General features: G+C 38.7%; 2 protein-coding genes across 12 annotated transcripts in view; one reads left to right on the top strand and one right to left on the bottom strand.

Annotated features, from left to right (window-relative positions):
* The first annotated feature begins 703 nt into the window (after positions 1 to 703).
* Positions 704 to 14,436, top strand: Nep3 (M13 family metallopeptidase neprilysin 3). Of its 7 annotated transcripts, none has more exons than XM_077416855.1 (14): positions 2,073 to 2,489; positions 4,202 to 4,499; positions 5,745 to 5,864; positions 6,189 to 6,345; positions 6,647 to 6,856; positions 6,949 to 7,229; positions 7,921 to 8,019; positions 8,111 to 8,281; positions 8,681 to 8,829; positions 9,203 to 9,425; positions 9,780 to 10,239; positions 10,573 to 10,719; positions 10,802 to 10,941; positions 11,085 to 14,436. In XM_077416855.1, the coding sequence occupies exons 3-14, from the start codon at positions 5,745 to 5,747 to the stop codon at positions 11,259 to 11,261; spliced, it is 2,334 nt and encodes a 777-aa protein (XP_077272981.1). In that variant the 5' UTR covers positions 2,073 to 2,489; positions 4,202 to 4,499; the 3' UTR covers positions 11,262 to 14,436. The 7 variants fall into 7 exon arrangements, with proteins under 7 accessions (XP_077272976.1, XP_077272977.1, XP_077272981.1 ...); XM_077416854.1 differs by having other exon boundaries at positions 2,073 to 2,503; XM_077416853.1 differs by lacking the exon at positions 2,073 to 2,489 and adding an exon at positions 2,511 to 2,632.
* Positions 14,437 to 14,693: 257 nt separating this feature from the next.
* The window catches only part of LOC143903334 (uncharacterized), a 39,438-nt gene continuing 29,605 nt past the window's right edge, over positions 14,694 to 24,526 (bottom strand). For 4 of the 5 annotated variants that reach the window (XM_077416858.1, XM_077416860.1, XM_077416857.1 and 1 more), the window contains 7 exons: positions 19,536 to 19,757; positions 19,325 to 19,419; positions 18,242 to 18,379; positions 16,827 to 17,056; positions 16,328 to 16,548; positions 15,564 to 15,829; positions 14,694 to 15,191 (listed from right to left, as the gene is read on the bottom strand). In XM_077416858.1, coding sequence (XP_077272984.1) covers positions 14,783 to 15,191; positions 15,564 to 15,829; positions 16,328 to 16,548; positions 16,827 to 17,056; positions 18,242 to 18,379; positions 19,325 to 19,419; positions 19,536 to 19,757 — 1,581 coding nt within the window. In that variant the 3' untranslated portion in view covers positions 14,694 to 14,782. The remainder of the gene's footprint in view (positions 15,192 to 15,563; positions 15,830 to 16,327; positions 16,549 to 16,826; positions 17,057 to 18,241; positions 18,380 to 19,324; positions 19,420 to 19,535; positions 19,758 to 24,526) is intronic. The other variant, XM_077416861.1, reaches the window with a different exon arrangement.

The raw sequence follows: 24,526 nt of genomic DNA, 5'->3' as shown, positions 1-24,526 counted from the left end.
ACATTCTTCTCAAATTTACTCTTTAATTAGATATTAATTTTCGACGCAAATGTGTTACGAGTGATAGTGATATTTAATTTATTTCAATTTTTACGAAGAAAAATAATTGAAGTTAAAGATTAGAATTAGGAACGATATGTTAAAGCGAATCTCTTTCTATTCCGCATTCGGCATATCTTCAGTAGTAGACGATGCTTTCATATCGGCCACTAGTAAATGGTGAGTATGCATCAGAAGTAGAAGTAGTACAAGTTTAAAATTATATAGAATTATTCGAGGAATTCGAGAAATTCGTTTCCAAGGGAATAGATGTCATTGAATTTTTCTATCTTTGCAATATTTACTTTTTCCCTCAAAAGAGTCGCGTAGACTAAATGTGCTGGTGCAACAAATGGACGACGGTCTTGTTCAGTCGCTTATAAGTTTTCCGAGTTTTTCAGCCGTCCGTTTTCCTGCGCGATCTTTATAAATACCTCGCCACACATCGACTACAGCTAACGTGACAAGACACGGTGTATCAGTATCACGATGATAAGGCGATAGACGCCGTGAGTCGTGAGGCGACGATAAGAGATGGCAGGTAGAACCGGACGGGCGAGAAATCAATATAAACGGGTTTCGCGGGGTCGTGGGACGTGTGGTGCGGGTTGGACGGGGGTTGGCGCGACGGAGGGTGATGGCAAAGGCATCCCTCCCCCGTTGAGAGAGAGCAGCCGCCGCGAAAGCCGATTGCAGCGCATTTTACCGGCCACGCTGGCGAAAACGGTGAAAAATGCCGTAGTCCCGCTGGCAGCCTTGGAAACACCCAGTGAAGACGATCTTGCCTTCTCTCCCCCCGCATCCCGCCTCCTCTCTCTCTCTCTCTTTCCCCGTACGGCTTCCACACCCTCGTTTCTCTCTGCCCTTTTTCGTCCGGCGATCGCTGCCCCCTGTCTCGCGTGTGGGCGCAACGTATTCCACCCTCAATGGTGAATCAATAATTAAGGTGACAGTGCAGTGGGTGCGCGATCGTGGGCCGGGTCAAGATGTCGGTGAAGGTGAGTCCTCGTATACGTGCGTCCGATGAATGCGATGCGAGCGTATATGGCGGTTCCGGTTCCCCGACGTGGGGGACTCCCGGTTGACCGGTCCGGCGAAATAGCTTCAGCTGGAGCCGAGGCCGCTCTGGCGAAACGCGTCTCCCCGCGTTCCGCTGGAAGTGCTACTATTATATAACGCGTACGAGAGATTTCGATTATTGACATTTTATGGCATATAGCGATAGAGGGAGAAGGAGAGAGGAGAAAGAGAGAGAGAAAGAGGGAGCGAAGCTTAACGAAGCTAGTATCGTCTTCTTCATTATCGCCAGCAATGAGCATTAATGATCGTAGGTCATGGCTTTATCACGCATGCATGCGACGTGGATTTAAGCGTGGCATTTATCTTGACCTAGTGCGTTCTCAGTAATGCGTAAATGCGATTAGTCGAGGGCGATTACTCGCGTGATAATGCGACGTGATAATGTATCTTCCTCCGCTGCTTCGCGCCGCGCCTAAATCCACGCAGACGTGTAAGCAGACGTGATTATCGCGTTGCGAATAACGCACCGCGATAATTTAAATTCTTCCCGTGTTCCCGTGCTCCAAAATTCCGAAATTCGAGATCCGCGCGACTATATGGAAACAAAAATCTTCATAATTAATATAAAATATCTATGTATATCCCGAGACAAATCTTTTATGACGAAATTATCGTTTTATTTTTCGACAGAATTGCGCTCTTGTCCGCCGCGATTGACGTTTTTTAAAACACTATTGATTTCTCTTTGTGTGAAACTTGAGTTTTATCATGCAGAACATCGTCTTCCTTTCCTTTTGTTTTCACGTGTATGTACAACGCGACGACGTGTTCAGCAGCCCTGCGCAGTCCGCCGTAGTGTTTTGCGACGACGTTGTGCATTGTGCTCGTGTTAAAAGGCCGGCTGCGATTTGTTGATCTTATTACGGTATAATGTCCGCGCGCGGAGTCGACCGCCGCGTCAAGCCGCGAAATATTTTAAATGGCAATAACGGCGTCACAAGTGTCCGTTTCCTGTCCCTGTCCCGGACCGCGAAGCCTTTCGTCGAAGGCGAAGATATGAAGCCGAGGCCGAGGGTGCTCGCGCGCGCAGACACGCGTATAATGCGCGCGGCGCGGCGGCATGGCAGCGGCGGGGGCGCGTGCGTGCTCGGGACGCGCGCGCTTTTCGGCACGCACTCACGCACGCATATACGCGAGTGCACGCGAGTGCAGGCGAGTTGTGTCGTAGTCAGCGCGTAACCACCGGCGCCGGCACGCATCGCTCGCTCCGCCCTTTCGCGCGCGCGGAGCTCCGGAAAATCGAATCGGAGTAAACGCAAATTGCGAGAGTGCTCGTGAAAGTACACACTCGTTCTTCGTCTCGAAGCCTTCGTGAGCGATGCGTGACTTGAGACTCCTCCTTTGACATTTGTTAATTGTTTTTCTGAAAAGTAAATTAATTACGGTAAAAGAAACCCGTGTTGAGAAACGATATGTGATGTAATTTGTAACTATTCTTGTGCGTTGTGTGCGTATGGTATACGTCGGAAATTCTCCAGCTATAATACTGTCGACGAAGATGAGGATCTTTTGTGTGAAAATCTGATTATAGCTTTTCGCTTTTTCCAATTTCCAACTTTGAATGTTCAACTAATACGGAGATTAGAAGTTCAATGTAGTCGGATTTTTACGTTTTTTTTTTTTTTAAAGCTACTTGGTTGAAATTTATTCAGGACTTTTTAATCGCTTTTGCAACTCAAAAATAATTACTGTTTTATCGTATTTATATTAATAAATCAATTCTCTCTCTTTTTCTTCTCTCTCTCTCTCTCTCTCTCTCTCTCTCTCTTTCTCTCAAAATTACTTTATTGATATATAGGTAAAAAAGAGGCAATGAATTTTGTACGAACCACAAGATTGATAATGTCCAGTATATAGTATAGTATAATGAATCGCGTCTGCCGACTTACGAATAGTACCATAATTAATTGCCAGATATATTTTAGAACGTCACGTGTTTTATAAACGGATTTAAAAACCGTGCAAAATATTACCATTCATTTTTCAACCCTTCTCCAAAATATAAAATTAAAGAAGTCCAAGTACAAAAAGTCCGCGATTTACGAAATTTACTTAAAATGTGTGACTTACGTACTGAAAACAAATGTCTCATAAATCGAGCGCTCGTTATATTCAAAATTTCCGTGGAAAACACGTTTTCCCCACCGTCTCTTTTGTAAATTTAGTTGGGATATTTCAAATCGGAAATGTTTGCGCACAAAATGTCGGAGATTTGTCGGAGACGTTTCCCTCTTTCGTATATATAGAGAGCGAAAAAGAGAGATAGCCGGCGTGATGCGTTCGTAGCACATGCAACGTACGTGTTTGTCAATCTGTCATCTGTTTTCGCATACGATGACGTAAATGCTGTATCAGCGAATCTCATCTTGAACGGAGGCTGCGGGTCAATATTATACGCGTATATACTTGGACGGACGAGGACTGAGGCTCTCGTATTCACGCGTTTCTCGTTCAAGCGCGATGCGCGATATACATTCGTGCCTGGCCATGTGTCACACAACGGCCGGCACAGATTCTCCGCGTTCACCGCTGAATCCCGAGTAATTTTGAATTCGTGTCGAATTACAATCGATAAGTATAACGACGCCGACGCGAGAGCTCTCTCGGCGTTTATATACGATAAACGAGAACGAGCCTGTCGAATAAAATAAGCCTGCCCCGATATCATTCGAGCGCGCGGCGCGCCTTCGGAACGTTCGACGTTCTAGCTTGTAGAGTCGAGGACAAATCGTATTTTTAGTACGGTCTAAAATCGTAGCGTTGCTGCGAAGTTTGCGAGTGAATTTTGCATCCTCGGCGAGAATAAGCCGCACCGCGGAGATCGTACGTTATACACATCAGTTCGCCCGTTGAGGATCATCAAAGAGTGATTGTTTCATATTACCAAACCCGTGTGAGCACTGACCGCGATTTTCGAGAGCTAATTTTTTCAGTTTCTCGAAAAAAGCCCGATTTCATAGTTAACTACGAAGTAAAGGATATGGAAATAAACGGGAAAATCTCGCGTTGAATCTTGACGATAATCGCGCGGTATTACGTTGCGGTCGAATAATTCAGGATTAAATGAAATTGAATTGATTAGAGAACGGTGACCCGCGCTGCTACGCTCCAGGCAGGGTGTTTGCAACTGACGTTCCGTGGATTTCATTTCCACCGCGATGTAGTGCGTAGCCCCACGAGTATCATTTTGCATGCGAATGCTGATATCTGTGTTTCAACGTTTAAATTGAGACCTATTGCGCCTATATTGTACTTCCACTCGACAAACTGTGCCACAAAAACAAACATCTGCTATGCAGATGGGGATCAACGAGACACGAACATAAAGCGTGTCTCTTCCGCGGAAGCCGGCGTGTCTTCTTCTATGAAAATTTTTCGCGGTGAGTCCTACTGATCGACACACATTCTCAGATTATTTCGTTGAGAAAAAGAAGGATAAGACACATATTCCGAAATGCTTGACTCAAGATTTGTGAATTTCAAAATCGTGGCGTAAAACATCGCATATTTCTAATCATAAACAGATTCTTTGCTCTATATACTTGACGAATTTCTATTTTTTAAATAAACGATGCAGATAATTACCAAACATTTTAACATTTTAACTCTTTTTTTACCTTTCTGATATACATGTATATATGTAATTACATCAGAAATGAAAAGTAATTATTGAAATTAATTTTTATTGCTTTTTGCTTTAAGCAAATTAGATTTCTTTTTTCAAAAATCTGAATTTAAAATTTACATACTAAGAGATTTTATAACAAACGGCCTTCCACATGAAATATGACGCGGGAAAAAAAATGCTTATAAATTTGCTTAAAAAATCTATCAAAATTAATGTCAAGAGTTTCTGGAATTTCTAATATGTTAATGTTTCACAGCTATTATTTTACATTGCATAAAAGAGAGTTGCATTATAATGATATGCTAATAATTTTGAAGGTGAGAGATGACCCACGTCTTATATCGAAAAAGCAATTTAAGTATAATGTTAGCGATGAAATAGTACCTCTGAGACGACATGAATAAGATGCCATGCCATAATTATTACGAACATGACTTCTTTCGTTTCTTTTGATCATTAATAAATTTGTAATATCTGTTTTTTTGTTTTTAATATGAATACGTAAGAAATAAATAAATCCGTATTTTTGTCATACGAAGTGATGACAGTATCTATATTATCAAGCCTTATGATAAAAAGCTCTTAAACCGTATCAACGTCGTCGTTATTTAATCAACTGACGAGAGGAGCGACGTTACACACGGTCGCATGCGACATAGCTAACTAATTGTCTTATCTTAAACATACCCGAGTGGCAAATCTCGCAGCACTTTATCTTTGTTTGCGAAAATCACAGTGGCAAAGAAAATATTGAACTTTTTCGAAATCCATCGCGATTCGCGTCGTCAATGTTTACTTTTTCGTAATAATCCCAATAAAACCGTGCTCGATTTTTCGACGCGCAAGTCGTGTGCAAACGTTTTATTTGTTATTTATAAATCTACGCGATGCAGCGTACGAGCCGCGCGTATATCGGCAGCTCGTTACATTCAGTTTAAATGTTGCTTCAATTGCCTTAATCTGACGTCGAAAAATCTTTCTGCGCGCGAAATTTCAGATGACGAGGTACAAACAGGCCGAATTCGAGGATGAAGACAGCAGCAGCATCGGCTCCGTCGCCCTAAATAGCGAAGGCATCAGTACATCCGCCACGCATATAAGATACCATACGGTGAGCGTACGTTTCCCAATATTAAGTTTCCAAATAATTTAAATTGCAGAGACAGTCTTGAAAGTGAAATTAAGCTTAATTTTTATCTAGCTCACGCATTCAGTCAAGAATGTATTTATGTTATTCGGCAATAATAACATATAGATACGCCGTCCAAAAGAAGTACAGTAGTTTTATTTGTTATACGAACATTCTTACATTTTTATATTCCTCGAAAAAAATATTTTAGAAAAATTATCGCTTCGGTATTATAGTTCTAAATCAATAATGAGATGCGACGGCTTTGAGCACTTTGAAGTACTACTGATCGATATGATCTCATTGTCGTAGGGTACAACGATGTGGAAGGCGAGAAGTATTTTGGAGAGATGCCTTCTTATAATTTGTGCCGTTTTGCTGCTAACGATCGTGGTACTCGCCATTGTAATCAGCAGCAAAAATGGCTGGGACGAGGCCCAGATTCTTCACGTCACCTCTCACGGAGAAGGTAAAAAAAGTGATCGCGATTACTTCATATATAACAACTAAGATCTCGGTTTGCGGCAATTCAAATATTGGTTTCGCGATTTATTTGACGCAAATTTCCTTTCTTTGTAAATAATGTGCGCATATTAATGAAATCCGTTATACGCAATCAGCGGTTTTTTTTCTGGATATTCGTTTTACCCTGATCGTATTTTTATTTATAACGTAATTAAAGAACACTTATATCGCAACTATTAACAACATTTAATTCTAATTAACGTCGACATTTAGTGCATTCAGTTCCTGCTCACGAATTGTTGCAGATGGCACGCATTGTCTCACGGAACAATGCGTAACAGTGGCGGCTTCCTTAATTAATAGTATAGACAATTCCGTCGATCCGTGCGACGATTTCTACGAATACGCATGCGGCGGCTGGAAAAAGAAAAATCCCATTCCGGATGGGAGAAACGTTTGGGGCACGTTCGGCAAGCTGGAGCAGGATAATCAACTAGTCGTCAAGAATGTTCTCGGTAATGATTCGTATAAATGAGCATAATTGACGAGCCTGACAAACGTTTATGTAAATATCCGTTTAAGTTTGTCGTTTCATTTTTCCGCGCAGAAAAACCGTTTAGCGAGATGAAATCAAAAGCCGAGAAGAAGGCCAAGTATTATTATCTGTCCTGCATGGACGCGAATGAGACGATCGAGACGCTCGGGGCGAAGCCGATGTTGGAACTGTTGGAAAATATCGGCGGCTGGAACATCTCCGGCAAATTCAACATCAGCGCGTGGTCCCTGCAAAACAGCATGCATGTTCTGCAAAACGTTTATAACATGGGCGGTTTATTCTCTTGGGGAGTGAGCGAGGACGACAGAAACAGCACTAGATACATAATCCAGGTATAAGCGGATTACAGTAGATTAAACTAAGAATATGTGTGTGTGTGTGTGTGTGTGTGTGTGTGTTTGCGAGAAAGAGAAATATTGGAATGCACAATTCTCTCTCTCATAAATTCTGACGCGAATTATAGATCATCTAAATGGGTATTAGACAATAAATAAGTCGATTATTGTCATTTTCTCTATGTGCAAACCTTGCTTTAATTATAATAATTGTGATAATTAGAATTTTTGTTCCTGCTATTATCGTTGTAGTAGCGCGTAGCGTAGGTAATTAGAGCAGAGCAGTGAATTGAGTTAATGTGAAACTCATGTCTCATATGTCAAGAGAAATACGTTATATCTTTTTGACGAGTAAATATGTAACGGAATTTTTATAAAAATTGTAGTTTTCTTGTATTAATTATTCTAATATTAATTTAATATAATAATAAATTTCAATAATTTAATATAATTAAAGTCACTTACAAGTAATAAAATAATATTAATTTTTTATATAATAAAAATTAATCGATTTACTTTATCTAAGAAAGGTAGAATTACATAATAGCAGAAAAATTTCTTCGCGTTAATAAAGTATAAAATTTTTTGGTATTATTGTAATGCCAGTTAACATATATTTACATGTATGTGTTTTTCATTACATATTATATATATACAACATATATATTACATTTCTTATTTTTTCAAGATTGATCAAGGGGGTTTAACACTACCAACTGCGGACAATTACCTTAACGTATCCGAGCACGGCAAGGTCCTAACCGCCTATTTGGACTACATGACGAAGGTACAAAATTATTAAGTACTCACGAACATTTATTCGCGTTGCATTTCCTCGAGGGCGAATGTCGAGTACAGGTACTCGTGCACGTTTTCAGATCGGCGTGCTCTTAGGTGGCGAAGAGAATACAACGAAGAAACAGATGCAGGATGTAATCGCCTTCGAGACTAGGCTCGCGGAGATCACTATACCGCCCGAGGAACGCAGGGACGAGGAGAAGATGTACAATCTAATGTCGTTGAATGACTTGCAAAAAAAAGCACCTTTCGTACGTTTGCCGTCTTTAAAATTCTATCATATATTTCGATTACTGGTAATATTTCGCAATTATTGCGAATACAACCTCTGTAATTTTTCGTTTTTGCAACACGTCCTTCAATGATTTGATATGTTATCTTGCATCCTGATATCGTGACCACGTTCTAATATGATTTCCTGTATACCCTCCTATCGTATCCTATTATGATATTCCACCACATCCCACTAGCACATCCTATATGTTATCAGCCCATTTTCTATACCATTCTATCATATTACCATGTTATATTTTATCACATCCTTTTAAAAATATGAATTTGTGGATGCTTTTCCAAATAGGGCCGATTACTCTTTTACGAGTAAAGAATATCGACAAAATATGATAAACGCAATTTCTTTATGTGTTTAGATGTCGTGGGTGGAATTCTTCCAAAACGCCACGCGTCTCGTAAACAAGAAGATCAATAGTAAAGCTATGATCGTAAATTTTGCACCGGAGTATTTCGGAAATTTGGCGAAAGTCGTGCAGGAATATAACAGGACAGCTTCCGGAAAGATGTACGTATATTTGGGAGATGCATCGGATATGGCGCACTTGCTTCGAAGCGCGGATGTTGAAAATCAAATTGATCAATATATAATAATTTTTTCATTTAATTGATTAAAATATAATTTTATCTCAACGAATTTTTACCTTTGTGTTCCATCGCTGGGAGATTCTTAAAATTGAAATATGTTTAACAAAAACTATATTACAAGTAAACTTGTTTAAATATAATTTCTATCGGTGAAATGTCGAACACACAAAGTTTATCAAGAAACGGCGTTTTGACAATTTCGTGCGCAATTTCTTAATCACGTGTGTATTCATAAAATCATTCCATCGAAAAAAAGTATCAATCTTTTTCTCTATCTCTTTTTCTTTTCGCAGAATATTGAATAACTATCTGGTTTGGCAGACCGTGAGGTCCTTGACGGCGTTCCTCTCGAAGCCGTTTCGCGAAGCTTACAAGGGCTTGCGGAAAGCTTTGCTCGGTATGGAAGGCCACGAAGAGCAGTGGCGTTATTGCGTTAATGATGTTAATAACGCCATGGGTTTCGCCATTGGCGCAATGTTCGTCAGAGAGGTTTTTCAAGGCAAAAGTAAACCTATGGTTAGTTTGTATTTGTGTCCCGATTTAAGAAAATTGTATTTTTAATATGTACCTATTTTTAGAAAACCTATCTTATAAATTATAATATTAAATTATTTTATTTTATATAGAGATGTCAAAAGATAATTAAATATATAAAATAAATATATATATATTAAATTTTATTATATATTTATTATATTTATTATATATATTATTTATTATATATATATATATTTAGATTCGTCTAAAACGACGAATTATTATTTCTTATTTTAGAGGCGCTAAGACAATTTAATATTATAATTTATGACTTGAGATACATTTTCTAATTTGCAGAATAATATTTCAATTTCTTTCAATTTTTGTTTCCAGGCGGAGGAAATGATCAATCATATTCGCAAAGCGTTCACGAAAAACTTTAAGAATCTAAACTGGATGGACGCAGAGACGAGAAACGCCGCCGAGGAGAAAGCAAACGCGATCACCGACATGATCGGCTTCCCGGACTTCATTCTGCAGGCCAGCGAACTCGACGAGCGTTATAGGGACTTGTCGATCAAACAAAACGAATATTTCCAGAACACATTGCGCGTGAACAAGTACAGTTTCCGTAAAAATCTCGAGAAGCTCGATCAGGTGGTGAATAAGACCACTTGGATAATGACACCGCCGGCCGTGAACGCTTATTACACGCCTACCAAAAATCAAATGGTCTTCCCCGCCGGTATTCTTCAGAGCCCGTTCTACGATATGAAGAATCCCTATAGCTTGAACTTTGGCGGCGTAGGCGTAGTTATGGGGCACGAATTAACGCACGCCTTCGATGATCAAGGTATGATTTTTAATGATAAAGTTAGTTAAATTCTTATAATCTTATAGTAAAGAACAAGATGTCAATTATATAATTATTATAAGGAAAAATTTACTTCAAATCGAAGTAAATTTATATTCAAATCTATATTTAAAAATGAGTATTGAAAATATCTTGGAATATTTTATATTTATGTATTATATAAAGATTTTCACGCTCGTATATATTGATAAAAATGTATCTTAATAATTTTCCAATAATTTTCTTCATACTTCCGTATTTATTCTACTCATTCATTTATTTAAAAACAATTTTACCTTTACGCTAGTTACGTATTTGATTAATATCGGACAGGTCGAGAGTACGACTTGCATGGAAATCTGCACCACTGGTGGAACGACGCTACGGTGGAGCGATTTAAAAATAGAACCGAATGCTTCGTGGAACAATATAACCAATATCAAGTACAAGGTCGAAATATAAATGGCCGACAGACGCTGGGTAATTTTATTGATTACAAATAATTGCTTATACCGATGACGGAAGTATCAGAATTTAGACCGATCGATTGTGTGATACACAGGAGAGAATATCGCCGACAACGGGGGCCTTAGGGCGGCGTATCACGCTTATATCTCGATGACTAAGAGCTACAAGGATCAACTGCCGCTACCCGGTCTCAATCTGACGCATCGTCAACTATTTTTCCTAAATTTTGCTCAGGTTATTATCGACAACGATGTTATTGACTGATATTAAATCAACGAAGAAATTTTTACTCGCTCTTTTACTTTTATAATTTAATAATTTTCATGAAGATGCGAAGCATCGACGGTCGCTTTAAATCACGGGAGAATTGTTCACAGATTTGGTGCTCCTCCATAACGTCCGAGACGGTAACTCTTCAGATCGAGAAGGATACTCACAGTCCGCCGAAGTACCGGGTGATAGGACCACTTTCGAATATGCCAGAATTCTCGACGGAGTTCAACTGCCCTAAGAACTCGAAGATGAATCCCGTACATAAGTGCGAAGTGTGGTAACGCCTCATGTGTAACCCGACTGATTCATCGAGGACAGTTCGGTGGAACGTGATTTTCGGCGTCGCTTCGGGGAGACCGTCGACGAGGCTTCCACGTTACGCCGTGGCGCCGGTCGCGTAACGAGAGGCACGTGGAACATATGGGACTTGCTCCGGGCATCGGACTGTGCATTTTTTAATTCCTTTACATATCAATATTTACCGTGAGGATAGCCGTTTTAAATTTCACACACGTCTCTCTTGTCAGCGTATGGTTTTGCCACAAATCTCAAACGTGCGAGCTCGAAAACAATTATCAGGAAACGTTGGCACCTTCTTTCAGCTGAGGAAATTTATTGACCAATTTTTAATCGGTTTTCTCAAAGCGATGATTATTCTCTTCAAGCTTCTCTATTGACTATTATTATTATTTTTTTTTCTAAATATATAAATCTTGGAATTAACAATTCACACTGAATTCTCTGTCAGCAAGTCAAGACTTATACGAGTTATTTAGATCGTGCGAAGTATCACCATACGCATTTTTAATGTCACAAGTTCCGTAGAAGCCATTAGCCGTCTTACGCTAGTAAAAAGTTTATTTCATAAAAACTACTTACTTTTAGCTAGACGGAATTCGGACGTCGAGATACCGGTAACGCGACACGTGCGGCATATAATACGCTACCGCTGGTGTCAAGAATAATTATTTTTAAATGTGCTTAATTGTGCTGAATATTTTTCTCCCGTGCCACCTAGCACACACTTGGCATTCAAGCGAATCGGAGACTTTTCCCGTCTGATGGAAAAACGTATCCGGAAAAAATGACTTGCAATTAGCTGAAAAAAAGCAGTATAGACTTGAAAAGATTCTATTTCGCGAAGCTATGGATACTTATAATCATTCAAATCAGAAATTGTCTTTAGAATTTCCTCTGCGTTGAAGAGGCTGTAAAAGAAGATTGGATATTTTATTTCGCAGAAATTAATGGCTTTTAATTTAATTTGAGTATCATATACTTTTTACGAGATTACGGTACTACCGGCAGTATACGTGTGTATAAATATGTTTGCGAGACGGTGTTTGATCTCATGCCTAACGCAGGATTGTCAAAGTGTAATTCTACATGTACTTTTTCTTCGTTTTGAGTTGCATTGTATTATAGTCTTAAAATATTGCGTATAATAATTGTACGTGGAGAAGTTTACGACGCTTTATTGACGAAGATTGAGTGGCATGTTTGTAAATAATGTGATTTCTAGATCGAAAAGCTTGTGCATCTATCACAAGAAGGGCGTAGACCTTTGCTTGTTAGCATTAATTTTACCATTGTAATTAATAGGAAATGAAAATCTCAGCGCGATGGCCAGCTGCGATGGTGTCAACTCAAAGTGCTAAAGTTTCGTTACAAATCTTTTGTTGCTAGACGAGGGGTGAAGTCGATATAGCGAACATATTTTAGCAGTGTAGATTTGTAGATAATATAAGGACTATTATTTAATAATTTTATTTCTTCATATAATAAAAGGGATGAACGCCGAGATAAAGAATTTTGTATCTTTTAATGCAAAGCAGGCTTCAAAACTATATACAAGAATGAGAATTTGCGAGGTGTAAAAAAAATACTCACTGCAAAAATTGCGTATTCAAAAATCGGTGAGGATACGTTCTGCCAAGTTATAAATTATCTAAATTTTATTCAATTTTGCAGAAATGAAATTTCTCCTATTTCTCTCTTAATATCTTCATTTTTTCGGGAACATTGTATTAAAATTAATGGCATAAAATTATAAATTGTCTAGTTGCTAAATAATGAAAGAAAATAATTTGATATTCTTAGCTTATCCTTCGTATCATTTTTCCAAAAACAATAAATTATAAGAAATTTAAAAATTATTAAGAAAAATACGATATTTTGTTAATGATTACTGTTTTTTCTATGTAACCTAACGTGTTTTTGTATGTAAATTTTATTCCCGTTATTGTATTTTCCCAGTTATTGCGCGAAAGGCTCCGATTATGCTGTGAATGTAACGAATATTGCAGCTCTCGGGTGAGTTTTGCACGATTCGAAAGAGATGCCAATCAAAATCCAATCTTTTTTTATTGTGTGGAGTGAAAATAAATACGAATCCGTGCAGCGTCGTTCGTACGAGGAAAGAGAGTGTTATAGGTAGCCAAATCTTTCATTGTACATTAAATAAGATACACTTATTATCCATGCACGTATATAACCAATTTATTTAAGGTCTTACGATCCCAATAATTACCGAGACATTCGTATAAGCTGCGACAAGGCGAAAAGAGGATGTTAACAACACTATATAATTAAACACGATTACGCTTAACTTTGTTTTAAGTTGCGCCGCTAAACATTGCGGAAATGTTATTCTCGTCGGAATGTCGTAACGTTAATCCTAGAAGAGCCCTATACATTTCCATAAAATTACGTACTGAAATCACAATTGCCACAAATACATTTCTCATTTTATTTTTTCTACTGAGCAAAGAGATAAGGGATTTAGTTGATCGGATTCTCTAAGAAGTATCTTAGGACAGAAAATAATCAAATGCATTAATACATTTTTATGCTCGAGAGAGTGTGATATCTCACAAGATAGAAAGCTGCTAAGATTCCTCGGATATCTAGGATTAAATCTAGGGTATTAGTGTTAAACTCGTCAGATTTGAGAAATCGATGATAACGCGGGAAAACTCTGAGAAGTACCGTGATGCATTCGAAAATCTACGAATCTTTGTTAGGAATTGCTCTCCATTCTCCTTTTCTCGCTTCCACATTTCCCTCTTGGAGAGTCATAGGTGGCGAAATACATTTAAAAAAAAAGCCAAAGTTTCTTTAATTGTAATGTAAGATCCACATAGGCCTTAAATATATGACGCCGATGCATAATGCATTATTTGTAAATGTCTGTTGTTTATAATTGTGAATAATGTCTTGTAATGAGAGGAGCATCGATTTCTGCGATTATGAGATATTGTTGCGCGTTGTATTTGTGAAAATGCAATTCGCATCGTGGTTTTGTGTAACGCAGAAAAAAGTGTACTGTCGGTATCAATGACGATGTTCGCCACGATTATTTTTCTGTATATTATGTACTATGCTTATATACATATTATTATTATTATTAAATCAAAATTAAAGAAACGGAGCCTTCACGCTCACTTGCTGGCATTATATTCTGATTATATTCTTTGCATTATTTTTTTTTTCATTGAAATTCGTGTAATATAATGTTTCAAAATGATATTTATTTTTTTAATGAAGATTTCTAAGAGATATTCTCAATACAAATTTTCTTCCAAGTTGAATTTATTTATTAGGAAAGCACATGTAAAAGAATAATTAACAAGGAAAATGATACTGTATGACATAATATTTTTATCAAGTGTGTATATAATTTTTAAAATGCTAAAGGACATCGATCTCATGATTTATCTTGTTTGTTGAAAGCGCGGAGATAATATTGATTTCGACATTCATGGATATCTTATACATTTATAGCCGCAAATGTTAATTATATTCACCATCGGTTAATTCGTACTGTGACGTTCCGGAGAAATTTTGGATTTTTTATACTTTCCGATAACAATATCGAGTTGAATTTCCGATGCCATTTGCGTTGCGATCTTATTTTATAACTCTTCGTTATGTTCAAATTGTTATCACCTCTTCCCAGTAATATCGAATTAGAAATGTTTTTCTTGAATTTCCGCGTGTGTTGTAGTTTATACCAGATGTTTTCCAAAATGCAGATGAGCACGCTGATAATCATCGTCGTGAAGAAGAACATGTTAGTTAAACGAACGTGCATGTATTCCACCGGTTGGAAACTGTTCGATTGACGATAATTGGATTCACTATAAATTCGTTGTGAGATCCACTTCTTCTCAAGATAATTCATTATTCCAACCGAACGCATACGCATCAAGCTGTACGAAAATCGCAAATATTTCTCAATTAAATTAAGAATAAAACAGAGGAGAATCGTATGATGAATAGATTGGAACTTGGGATTTTATTCCGAGAATATTTTGCATATTTTTATGTTCCGACTATAACACAAGCTCTTATTATATAAATAATAAATTGATGGTAAGTATTAATTAAACAATTTTAACATAAATGGCCAATAAGTCCTTAAATTTGAATAAATGAATTAATATTTTTTCTGAAATATTATCAATTGACATCATTTCGACATGCAAATGGAGTTTTTATTTTAATTTAGTCAATTAAGTAAACAAGTCAAGCTATAATCGAGCACGTGCATTGCGACTGAAGTCAACAAAAGTGATACTTACTAACTATCAATGAGTTTACGGTGTCGCGCCGCTCTGGCGTGCAGAAACGTCAGTTTCAGACTCCAGTAATCGTCAGGCAGTTGCACGATGTCACACTCGTGCTGAACTTTGCGATAAATCGGCAAAAATATGGACGGTGCCTCCAAGTAGGCGAAACCGCGACGGCACAATTTCGACGCGAGAGCCTCGGTGTCACTCATGTCGGGACAGTGACGATTCAATAATTTTTTCCACTTGTCCTGAAGGTCGCTTTCCGGCAATCCATCCTGTTTTATCGTGTTTTAATTATTATTTTATTTAATTTCCCCCCCCCCCACACGTGATATTTCTCTTATTTTACTCAAGTTCAATCGAATATCGAACCGTGACGTCGCGGTTGATACAACGATCGCATCGTACTACGGAGCAATCTTCGAATCTAAAGCAAGAGCGATTTGAAAGAAAGAGATAAAAAAGAAAGATAGTCGGATGTTCATACACAAGTATTCGAATTATCTTCAACTACTATCGTCCTCCGATCCTTCTGATCATTTTGGATTTTTTAAACTTCATCCCGAGACTATCATTCGGCACATCTTCTTGTATTAGACATCTCGTACATTAAAATAGATTAATGACATAAATCGAAAAATATTGTTACTTTTGTCTCAGTTTATGAATATGAGAAAGCGTATTTTCCATGATTTTAAGAGAGCATATTTCCTAACTGAAATCGCAGCGGTTTGCGTTGTATTTATACATTTTTTCTTTGTTTCTATTTTTACCACGGTAAAGTGGACATATGCGGTGCTGTCGTTCCTAATACAAAGCGAGTGCGTCCTTTTCTTCGCCACGTCTTCGAGATTAGTCAGGGAAACGGAGTTTCCTTTATTTGCCAGGCAAGAAGCGAGATTGCTGCTGAATCCGCATGTCATCAACATTCCCATCACCAGGGAAGACAAGATTATTAATCGGAGCGACATGCTTTTCGGTATTTTCTGAAACCCTGTGAATAACAAATCATTAATATCTTTCAAACTTTCTTCTACGCCGAAACTTTCTTCTGTCTTCGTATACAATGCAAAGTAAAATTATCCGCGTAAAGACAAAGAACTGCAAGAGTATCACAAAAATCAATCTCGCAAAAAAAAAATTTATTATGTATAATCTTACACGTTATTTTTTATATTGCAATATTTTTATCACATTATGAGGTGTCTTATCTTTTATCTCGTTGTTTCTTATCTTATAATATCCATTTGTTTCGCATTTCATGCGTTTTACCTTGACCAAAACTCAAAACGTGAAGAAGATTGAAAGACATCGAGGACAGCTCGTCATCGCATTCCTCGTAGTGAACATGCACGAGCTTTTTTACACGATATACTCCCGCGATGCTACATGCGATACATACGATGGTTATAGAAAACGCCAGCCACAAGTCGCGGCTGAAGGTATTGATGTACCACCACTTTGTGTCAATCGCACCGTCCGATCGAACAAATAGAGCGTATCTAAAGATGGGAAATATAATTTGCAACAGCAATAAATAAAAACGACTTGATCCAATCATCACCGTATCCAATTTAGAAATTTGAAAAGTCATAGTTCTCGAAAACCGAAGATAGATGCGAACGGAACTTGTTCTCTTTTTGCTTCCTCATAGAGGAAGCTTTGTTTTCGTAAAAAAAAATTTTTTTTTGTTTTTCTGAATGTGTTCAGAATGTTTTAAAATGTCGAAAAATTGCAATTTAAAAAAATGTCTGTATGTATGTATGTGTGTGTGTAAGTGTGTGTGTATGTGCCAAATTTACCGAAAATTCTATAACTCCAGAACTAATCAACCAAATCTCAACGAATTATATATGAAATAGGGGTAGAAAAAACTGAAGAATATAATAGAATTAATAAAAATTGCTAATAATCAAGGGATTCTTTTTTAATAAAATTTTGAATTTGCAGAAATGTTTGTTTATGCTTTAACTTCCGCAAATATTGAGATATCAGGCTTCTTTATAGTTTTTAAGTGTGCAAGTAGAACCCTTTGCTCACAAAGCTTCCTCTATGAGGAAGCCAAAAAAATAAATACTAATAATTATACATTAAATAAAATAAAAGCTTCGTCATATACATTAAATTTATACATTAAATAAAATAAGCTTCTTGTAATAATGAGGAAGCAATGTGCAAGTTTTTTTAAATGTAACGAGATCGCGTTGGATTCTACCTCGCGATATAGTGTTTCAATCGCAATTGTATATATATCCTATCGCGTACGCTTGCCGCGTGCGCGATAAAGAAGTTTCCTCCCGATAACGATCGATCGCGAAGACTTATCTTCGTGCTCCCCTTCCGCTTCTTTCCTCCCCTGCGGAACAACCGGCACCCGGCACCCACCACCGGTGGAGAGAAATTGCGAAAGCGAAATCGGAAAGTTATTAGCCGAGATACAATCTCGCGGGAGTGTATATATCCCGATAGGCCGGTGCCTAACCGGAACGGGTTAATGACCGGCGTTAAAACCACACCAGCTGAAAGAAAAAGCTTTCATCGAGCGCGCGCGGGCGGGCGAAAGCTCGCGATAAGGAGCTACACGTCGCCTCACGCGCGCTCTCCTGGAGGAGTGCGCGCTGCGTTAAAAAAAAGAGGGGGGAGGGACGAAAAGGGGTTAATATGCAAATAACAGGAGTTCGACTTACGAGTTGGTCGTGAACGGTACGCTGTAGGCGTAATGGGTCGTGGCGTACATATGCATCGCCGTGGGGCTCAGCAGTGCGTGAGTATCTCCATTCATCAGCGTCGCGTTGATCGACCGTTCCGCTCTTCGGTAAATCGTCCTGCATTTTCGTCGAAAAGACGCCTTTATTACGGTGCCGCGCAACTCGCACGTCCAACACACCCCCGGCCCCCCCCCTCTCGCTCGCCGTCTACACCGGCCGCCACCGCCGCCACAGAGGCTACGTATCCCTTGTCCCTCTCCCTACCCCATTGCCCCATCTACCCATCCTGATACTATACTTATACCTGTCTAGACGAATGAATCATGCGAGTATTTTGACCCACACCGGCGCGGCGGCGTGGGTGTGGGTGGTACGCGGAAAATTGGGCAGGTTCTACGTACGGCTTCGTCACACGTATATACCCCTTTGAAGAAGCGTCGCCATGAAAATTGTTCGTGTAAATAGCCAGTCAGGACGGTATTACGGCCGCCGCTCCACGGCCGTGGCACGACGGCTGGGCGAGAAGGGAGGAAGTAGTTCGCTCTGCTGGCGTTTAGAGTTAATTTTGCGGGCGGAGTCCCGCATCGAGAAACGTAGGTATCTGACTCTCAATGACTATCAGGAATCTATATTTATACGGGAACCCCGCCGAAATACTTTGCAAATCCGCTGCCAAGGTTACTCGCATCGACCGTAAATCACCCCCTGCACTCTGAATCAGCGAAGCGGGGAAAATCTAATACTTCTCCCTGGTGTCAACGCGCGTTAAATCGGAAAAATGTTTAAAATAAAACTAGAATCATGAAAAATAATATCAACAATAATTAAGTGGAATACGACAGTATGCTGAGGCTAATACGCTAGCTATAGGGCGATGAAGTGTACACAAATTAACACTAATAACATTATTAGACAACCAAGATCCAGTTCTGACTGTTCAACGGCGTTTCTCTTAAAAATATATCATATACCATTCGATCCTTTGAGGGAAATAATTCTAAATACTTGGAACAATGGTACTTTCCTTTTGTCGATGCATTTTGGCACGCAGGAAATACTAACTTGAACTTTAATGTTTCTTCCAAGATCGTCCAAATGTCTCCCACGATTCCTGTGACCTCTTTCTTGTTTAGATTTACGATGATGAATGGATATATCTAAAAAAATCTATCTTGTGGATAACATTGCATCGTCGATAATTTATCGCGCTCGACAATCAAAAGTAATTAGTTCGATCTTATAAGAAATCGCGTTAAAAGAAATCGGTACTCACGAGATCCGTGGCGACGACGAGGGTCTTGCCGCGCAAATCGTTTATTGCGTTAACGCTGCAGAAAGCGGTGTTGTTCGACTTTAGCGCCTCGAGCTGCTCGAATTCCCCCGTGATCGCGTTCCAAAGCGAAACGTGCCCCGGTCTTTTCTGTAATATCCGGTATTCCGCTTTGTTCCGTAGAAGTCTGATGCACATCTCCGCTGCGACGCACGGAAGTATCATCTGCAACGGTCGTTATAATGCGATCGTCACGATTGGAACGGATGACAAGATCGAATGATGACACTCGTGAAATAGCAATTAAAAAATAAATTGTTGAAATTAAAATAGCGGGAAAGAGAACGAGATATCCATTCACTACACCGATAGCAAGAGATATTTCATCACGGCGACTCCAGTACTTCGCTCCAAGTATTTCTGGCGAACGCTTCCAGTTCTACTGCGCGAATGGGATGGAAATTGTTCACGTGAGTTCGCCTTTTGTCGTGTGAATGTAGAATAATAATTGACAAGTTTGATGTGAGAGGCGCGAAGCTTTTGTTGTGGCTGTGCTACGTCAATTATCGATACCGTAAGCATGAAGAAAAATCAATGTGCCATGTATATACGCATGTGGAATTACACGGCTTGTATACAGACGAAAAAGAAGTGTCAAATTAAGAGACTTATACATACTCTTATATACGCAGGAATCTATAATCTTGAAAGGAGATATATATATTGCGTTAAACGAAGAAAACTTGCTTGAATAAAGTCATTTTTTATACAGTTCAAACAAGAACAAAAAGTTGAAATAAAAAATTGACATTCTTATAAGAAGATTATATAAGTTATAATTTGAAACTTTTTTTCTGGGCATACAGACCAGGAATTATGCCCTTTTTTAGGTTTATTATGATTGCATTTACTATAATGTGCTGTTATTCGGGGCTAATCCCTTTGATATCGTGATCCTTGCGATGGATTGTCACAAAAGATTGTCAGATCTTCGAGTTATTTCTGGCAAATTACGCACGCGTATAACTGGGAAGGAATGTAATCCCAATAACTTTATTTCGATGAAGAAAGATTAAGCAATTATACGATACATAGGAGATGTCAGATAATATACATCAATTTTACTCAATCAAAAAAATAAATCCAATAATTTATGAGCATGACAATAAATGTACAAATTTATATTTATTATGTAAATATTATACGTCACTTTTTATTATCAAGAAAAGAGAGAGATTATAAACTAACGCCGCGACTGAGGAAGACTTCAATGCTTGGCGAACGCTGTATCGCAAATAATAAAAAAGTTTCTTCAAATAATGCAAATAATACTTTTGTTTTTTTTTTATTGTTGCCTATTATTAGATATTTTAAATCTAGTAAATGTACTTTTAATTTCGATTTGCTGATAAATAGAAAGCTAATTTTTCCTTGTCAAATATCTTATATAAAAGACCATTATATTTGTAATAAATTTTTAATTCTTATAAAAAATGTCGTTACAATTAAACTTTAATTAATTATATTACTGTATTTTTGCTTCTCAACACGAACTTGTATTGAGAAGCAAAAATTTGTTACGTAACTCAACTATACTGAGCGTGTTGAATCACAGTACTTATAAATAGTCTTGTTTGCACAATAATTAAAATCTCATGCGGTTTAATTTGTAATTTTATATGCGAGAAAGAAAAAGTTATTTTGCATGAGTCAGTAAGACGACATTTTTATAATCGAGTAACTTATCGCATAAAAATTCTCACTTTGTGTACTTGCTTATGTGTATTTGTAGCAGATCTGAAGATTATTAATTCATGTAATGCACGTTATTAACTTGTTTTTAACTTTCCCTCTCGTCAATATTATAATATATCGAGAAATTACCAGCTAATCAAACATGATGACCAAAGTTTCAGTTCTGATTAATCGATATCAGAATGTCAACAAATTAACAAACGGCGATACGAGTCAGGCCGCGGTACGTGGTGCGCAAGTAAAGAAATTAATAGTTACAGAAGTAACGAATTACAATGTATATAATATCTGTACGTATGTATATTTTCAATATCTTTCTCTCCAATATTTTAAAGGAGATTTGAGAAGAATTTAGATACATATGGAATATTAATATTAGTTGTTGCGCGTTGTTGTATGAAGGTATGCGTGTGTGTGTGTGCATAGGTGAATAATGTCCGTTTCTTGGCCTACTGCTGAAGCGGACTAGGTTCAAATATTTCAGTTTAGGTTGTGAGTTTAACGTGCAAATAATGGGTTTAGTCGTTTAGGGTTTAAGGGATGGTTTTTCTAAAAAAATTTAAGAAAATACAGAATAATGAATTAACAGTTGCACGAGTTAAGTTAAAAAGTTGGTATAAGTGTGTCTATAAGGTATATTGTAAACTAAGTCCATTTCTTGGCTTTTTGTAGCTGAAATTAAATAAATCTATCTAATATCTTTCTCTCCACGTCTTACATACGTTTAGCTAGAAAGAGAACGTGTATCAGTTTATCATGTTCCTTCAAAAGATTAAGAAGCTAAAGAGGGGGAAGACATATACGGATGGTATCGATAACAGCGATCTGATGGAGTCTCTCGTCAAAAAAAGGAGAATCACGCGATCGCAAAGATCAAAGCGAGATATCTTCGCCGAAGGTATAAGCAATTCCGTTCCCGATCTCTCTCCCCGCGAGGATGCAAATTATTGTAATTGATTCCAGAGAAGAAGCGATGGGAAAAGAAGTAGGCGAGATATGGAGATTGGAGCGTGCGATCAGGCGCCTATAAAATTTTATTGAACGACATAATGCACCTCTCCAGTAGTGCAGTTACAATGCAGGGGAGTGACCCGTCGTTCAACTTTAACCGGATATGATGAAAGAGTCCGTCGCCGATCAAGGTACTCATTACTTCACTAACGATCAAATGCGTTTTACCGGACACAGGCACAGATATCGCGGAGATTTCGATGAGCCGAGTGTTGTTCGCTATATTCACCTTCCGGCGGTCGCCATACGCGCGCACAGATCTCACGATTTTAACCGAGATCAATCATTTTACCGTTAAATGCGTACGCTGAGCTCCCTTTGTATTCTCTCTCTCTCCCCCCAATTGTTCGATTGGTCAGACAACGTTTATCGTTGACAACGAACTTCTTCCGACGTGTTTTAGGATATACATTTAAACTGCTCCTATCTCTTTTCAAAAGCACGAAAAGGCCTTTCAGGGAGTTCTTCCTGGAGGGAAGGAGATTTATTTTTTATCGTCAAGATGCTCAAAATATGTCTCCTCCCCCCCACCCCGCTCTCCGCCTTTGCGATGTAAAAATCGGTCTTACTCAATAGCGCGGTTCGGACGATACGAGACGATTCGCTGCTCCGTGCCCCCAATGCAATCGGCGCGGCGGCGCCGCGCCTATCCGAAATCTCCACTGGTTTCGCTCGCGGCGCGGCGGCGCGGCGGAGATTTGTATACGGAATGCGAAAAGATCGAGAGCGTTTAGAATACAGGACCACGGTGCATCTTCGATTTGCGCGCATTTGAGATTTGAATCCTTTTGAGATCCCATTTGGATTTCAAATGCCCGGTGGACCCGCGGGCCCCGGTCGCGCGGCTATCTCGCATTCACCGGGCCCGATCTTCCCCCCGATTGACCCCTGCTTCCCCTCCCGCCGCGCCATCATATTGGCGCTATCGTGCATCGACGACGTGTGGGCCCCTCGAATCGATCGGCGTGCTCCCGCGACGTGTGCCCTCGATTTCGGGATAGCCATGAAAAGATTCGATCGATTGATCCGCGCACGGTCAAGATCCGTGCACAAATTGCACATATCGGCGCGACGTGTGCAACCGACGGCGAATTTAAAAGTTTTATATAGCACGAGAGGGGGAGAAAGAGAGACAGATGGAGGGAGAAAAGAAAAGATAAGAACGATGCATACCGAGCGATATCTTTTGCCGTTCGGTCGTGCGCGTGGCTTAAAAACGGAACAAAAAAAATTTCGTAGCCGGATCTGTCACGTGTTGCACAAGTGCTATCGTAGAATTTTACTCTGGGGAAAATAAAGACGGTTATAACTCATTTTGGAGTTCACGATTATAAGTAATCAAATTATTTGGATATCGTAACCCTAATTAACATTTTGCTTAGTGCCCCTTTAAGAGACAATTATCTTTGCGTAACTGAATATCGAACAGAACTAATTGAGAGAATTGACTAGTGTAACTTAAAAAATCTTTGAAATAGATAGAATAGCTAATTACGATTTTTCGTTACGCGTAATCGTGGGCTCCCCAGGGTGAGTTATATTTTCCCCAGAGTATAGGATTACTAATATTTTCGAGACTCTTTTACGAGAAGGTTCACTAACAAATATAATGACTAATTTTAGATTTTTAGTATATTAGATTTTTTATTACGCTGTTAATTTATTATTATTTAATTCTTAATTTTCTTTCTGAAAATTTCAAATTTCTGTTTTAAAATCGAACGAATCTTTATTTTTGATATTAAGATGCGTCGCGCTATTTGATTATGACTATTTTAAGAAAGACCCGGCCTTCTAATTACATAAGTGAAGATCCGTTTTGAACTCACAATCAGTATTTGTGACGAATGCATCTTCGACTTATTGTTAGCGCAATCTTGCTTGCTGTAATCTTGCTATCGTCGCTTGAATAAGGCTTGGACAAGAAGACAGTGTTCTACCGTCTCAACACTTTAAAATATTACATTGCGTCTCGCACAGAGCGCGATCGTTTCTCGTTTAGCGGCGTGACACGAACAATACATAAAACATTTCTGTGCGGCTAGCGACCGACAGGGAACGCACTTTCGCATTTTTTTTTCACTTTCATGCTCCTTGTTATTCTGATTTGACGCCTCACGAGGACCTCCGACATTGGCGAGAGAATGATTATTGTAGCAATTGTATTATAATAATGCGGCAATTGAATAATAATAATACAATAGGTATTCACATTTTCCTTAACGTGA

This window comes from Temnothorax americanus, unplaced genomic scaffold (assembly GCF_048541705.1).
Source record: "Temnothorax americanus isolate GAGA-0224 unplaced genomic scaffold, ASM4854170v1 Scaffold45, whole genome shotgun sequence".
Taxonomy (NCBI): Eukaryota; Metazoa; Arthropoda; class Insecta; order Hymenoptera; family Formicidae; genus Temnothorax; species Temnothorax americanus.
Note: the sequence above shows the minus strand (reverse complement) of the source record. Positions and strands in the feature narration are given on the sequence as shown.

What these genes read in the sequence shown, in the direction of transcription:
- Nep3 (XM_077416850.1), top strand. An exon ending in GCACTAGATACATAATCCAG is followed by an intron (nt 7,230 to 7,920) that starts GTATAAGCGGAT and finishes TATTTTTTCAAG; the next exon opens with ATTGATCAAGGGGGTTTAAC. An exon ending in AAGGCAAAAGTAAACCTATG is followed by an intron (nt 9,426 to 9,779) that starts GTTAGTTTGTAT and finishes TTTTGTTTCCAG; the next exon opens with GCGGAGGAAATGATCAATCA.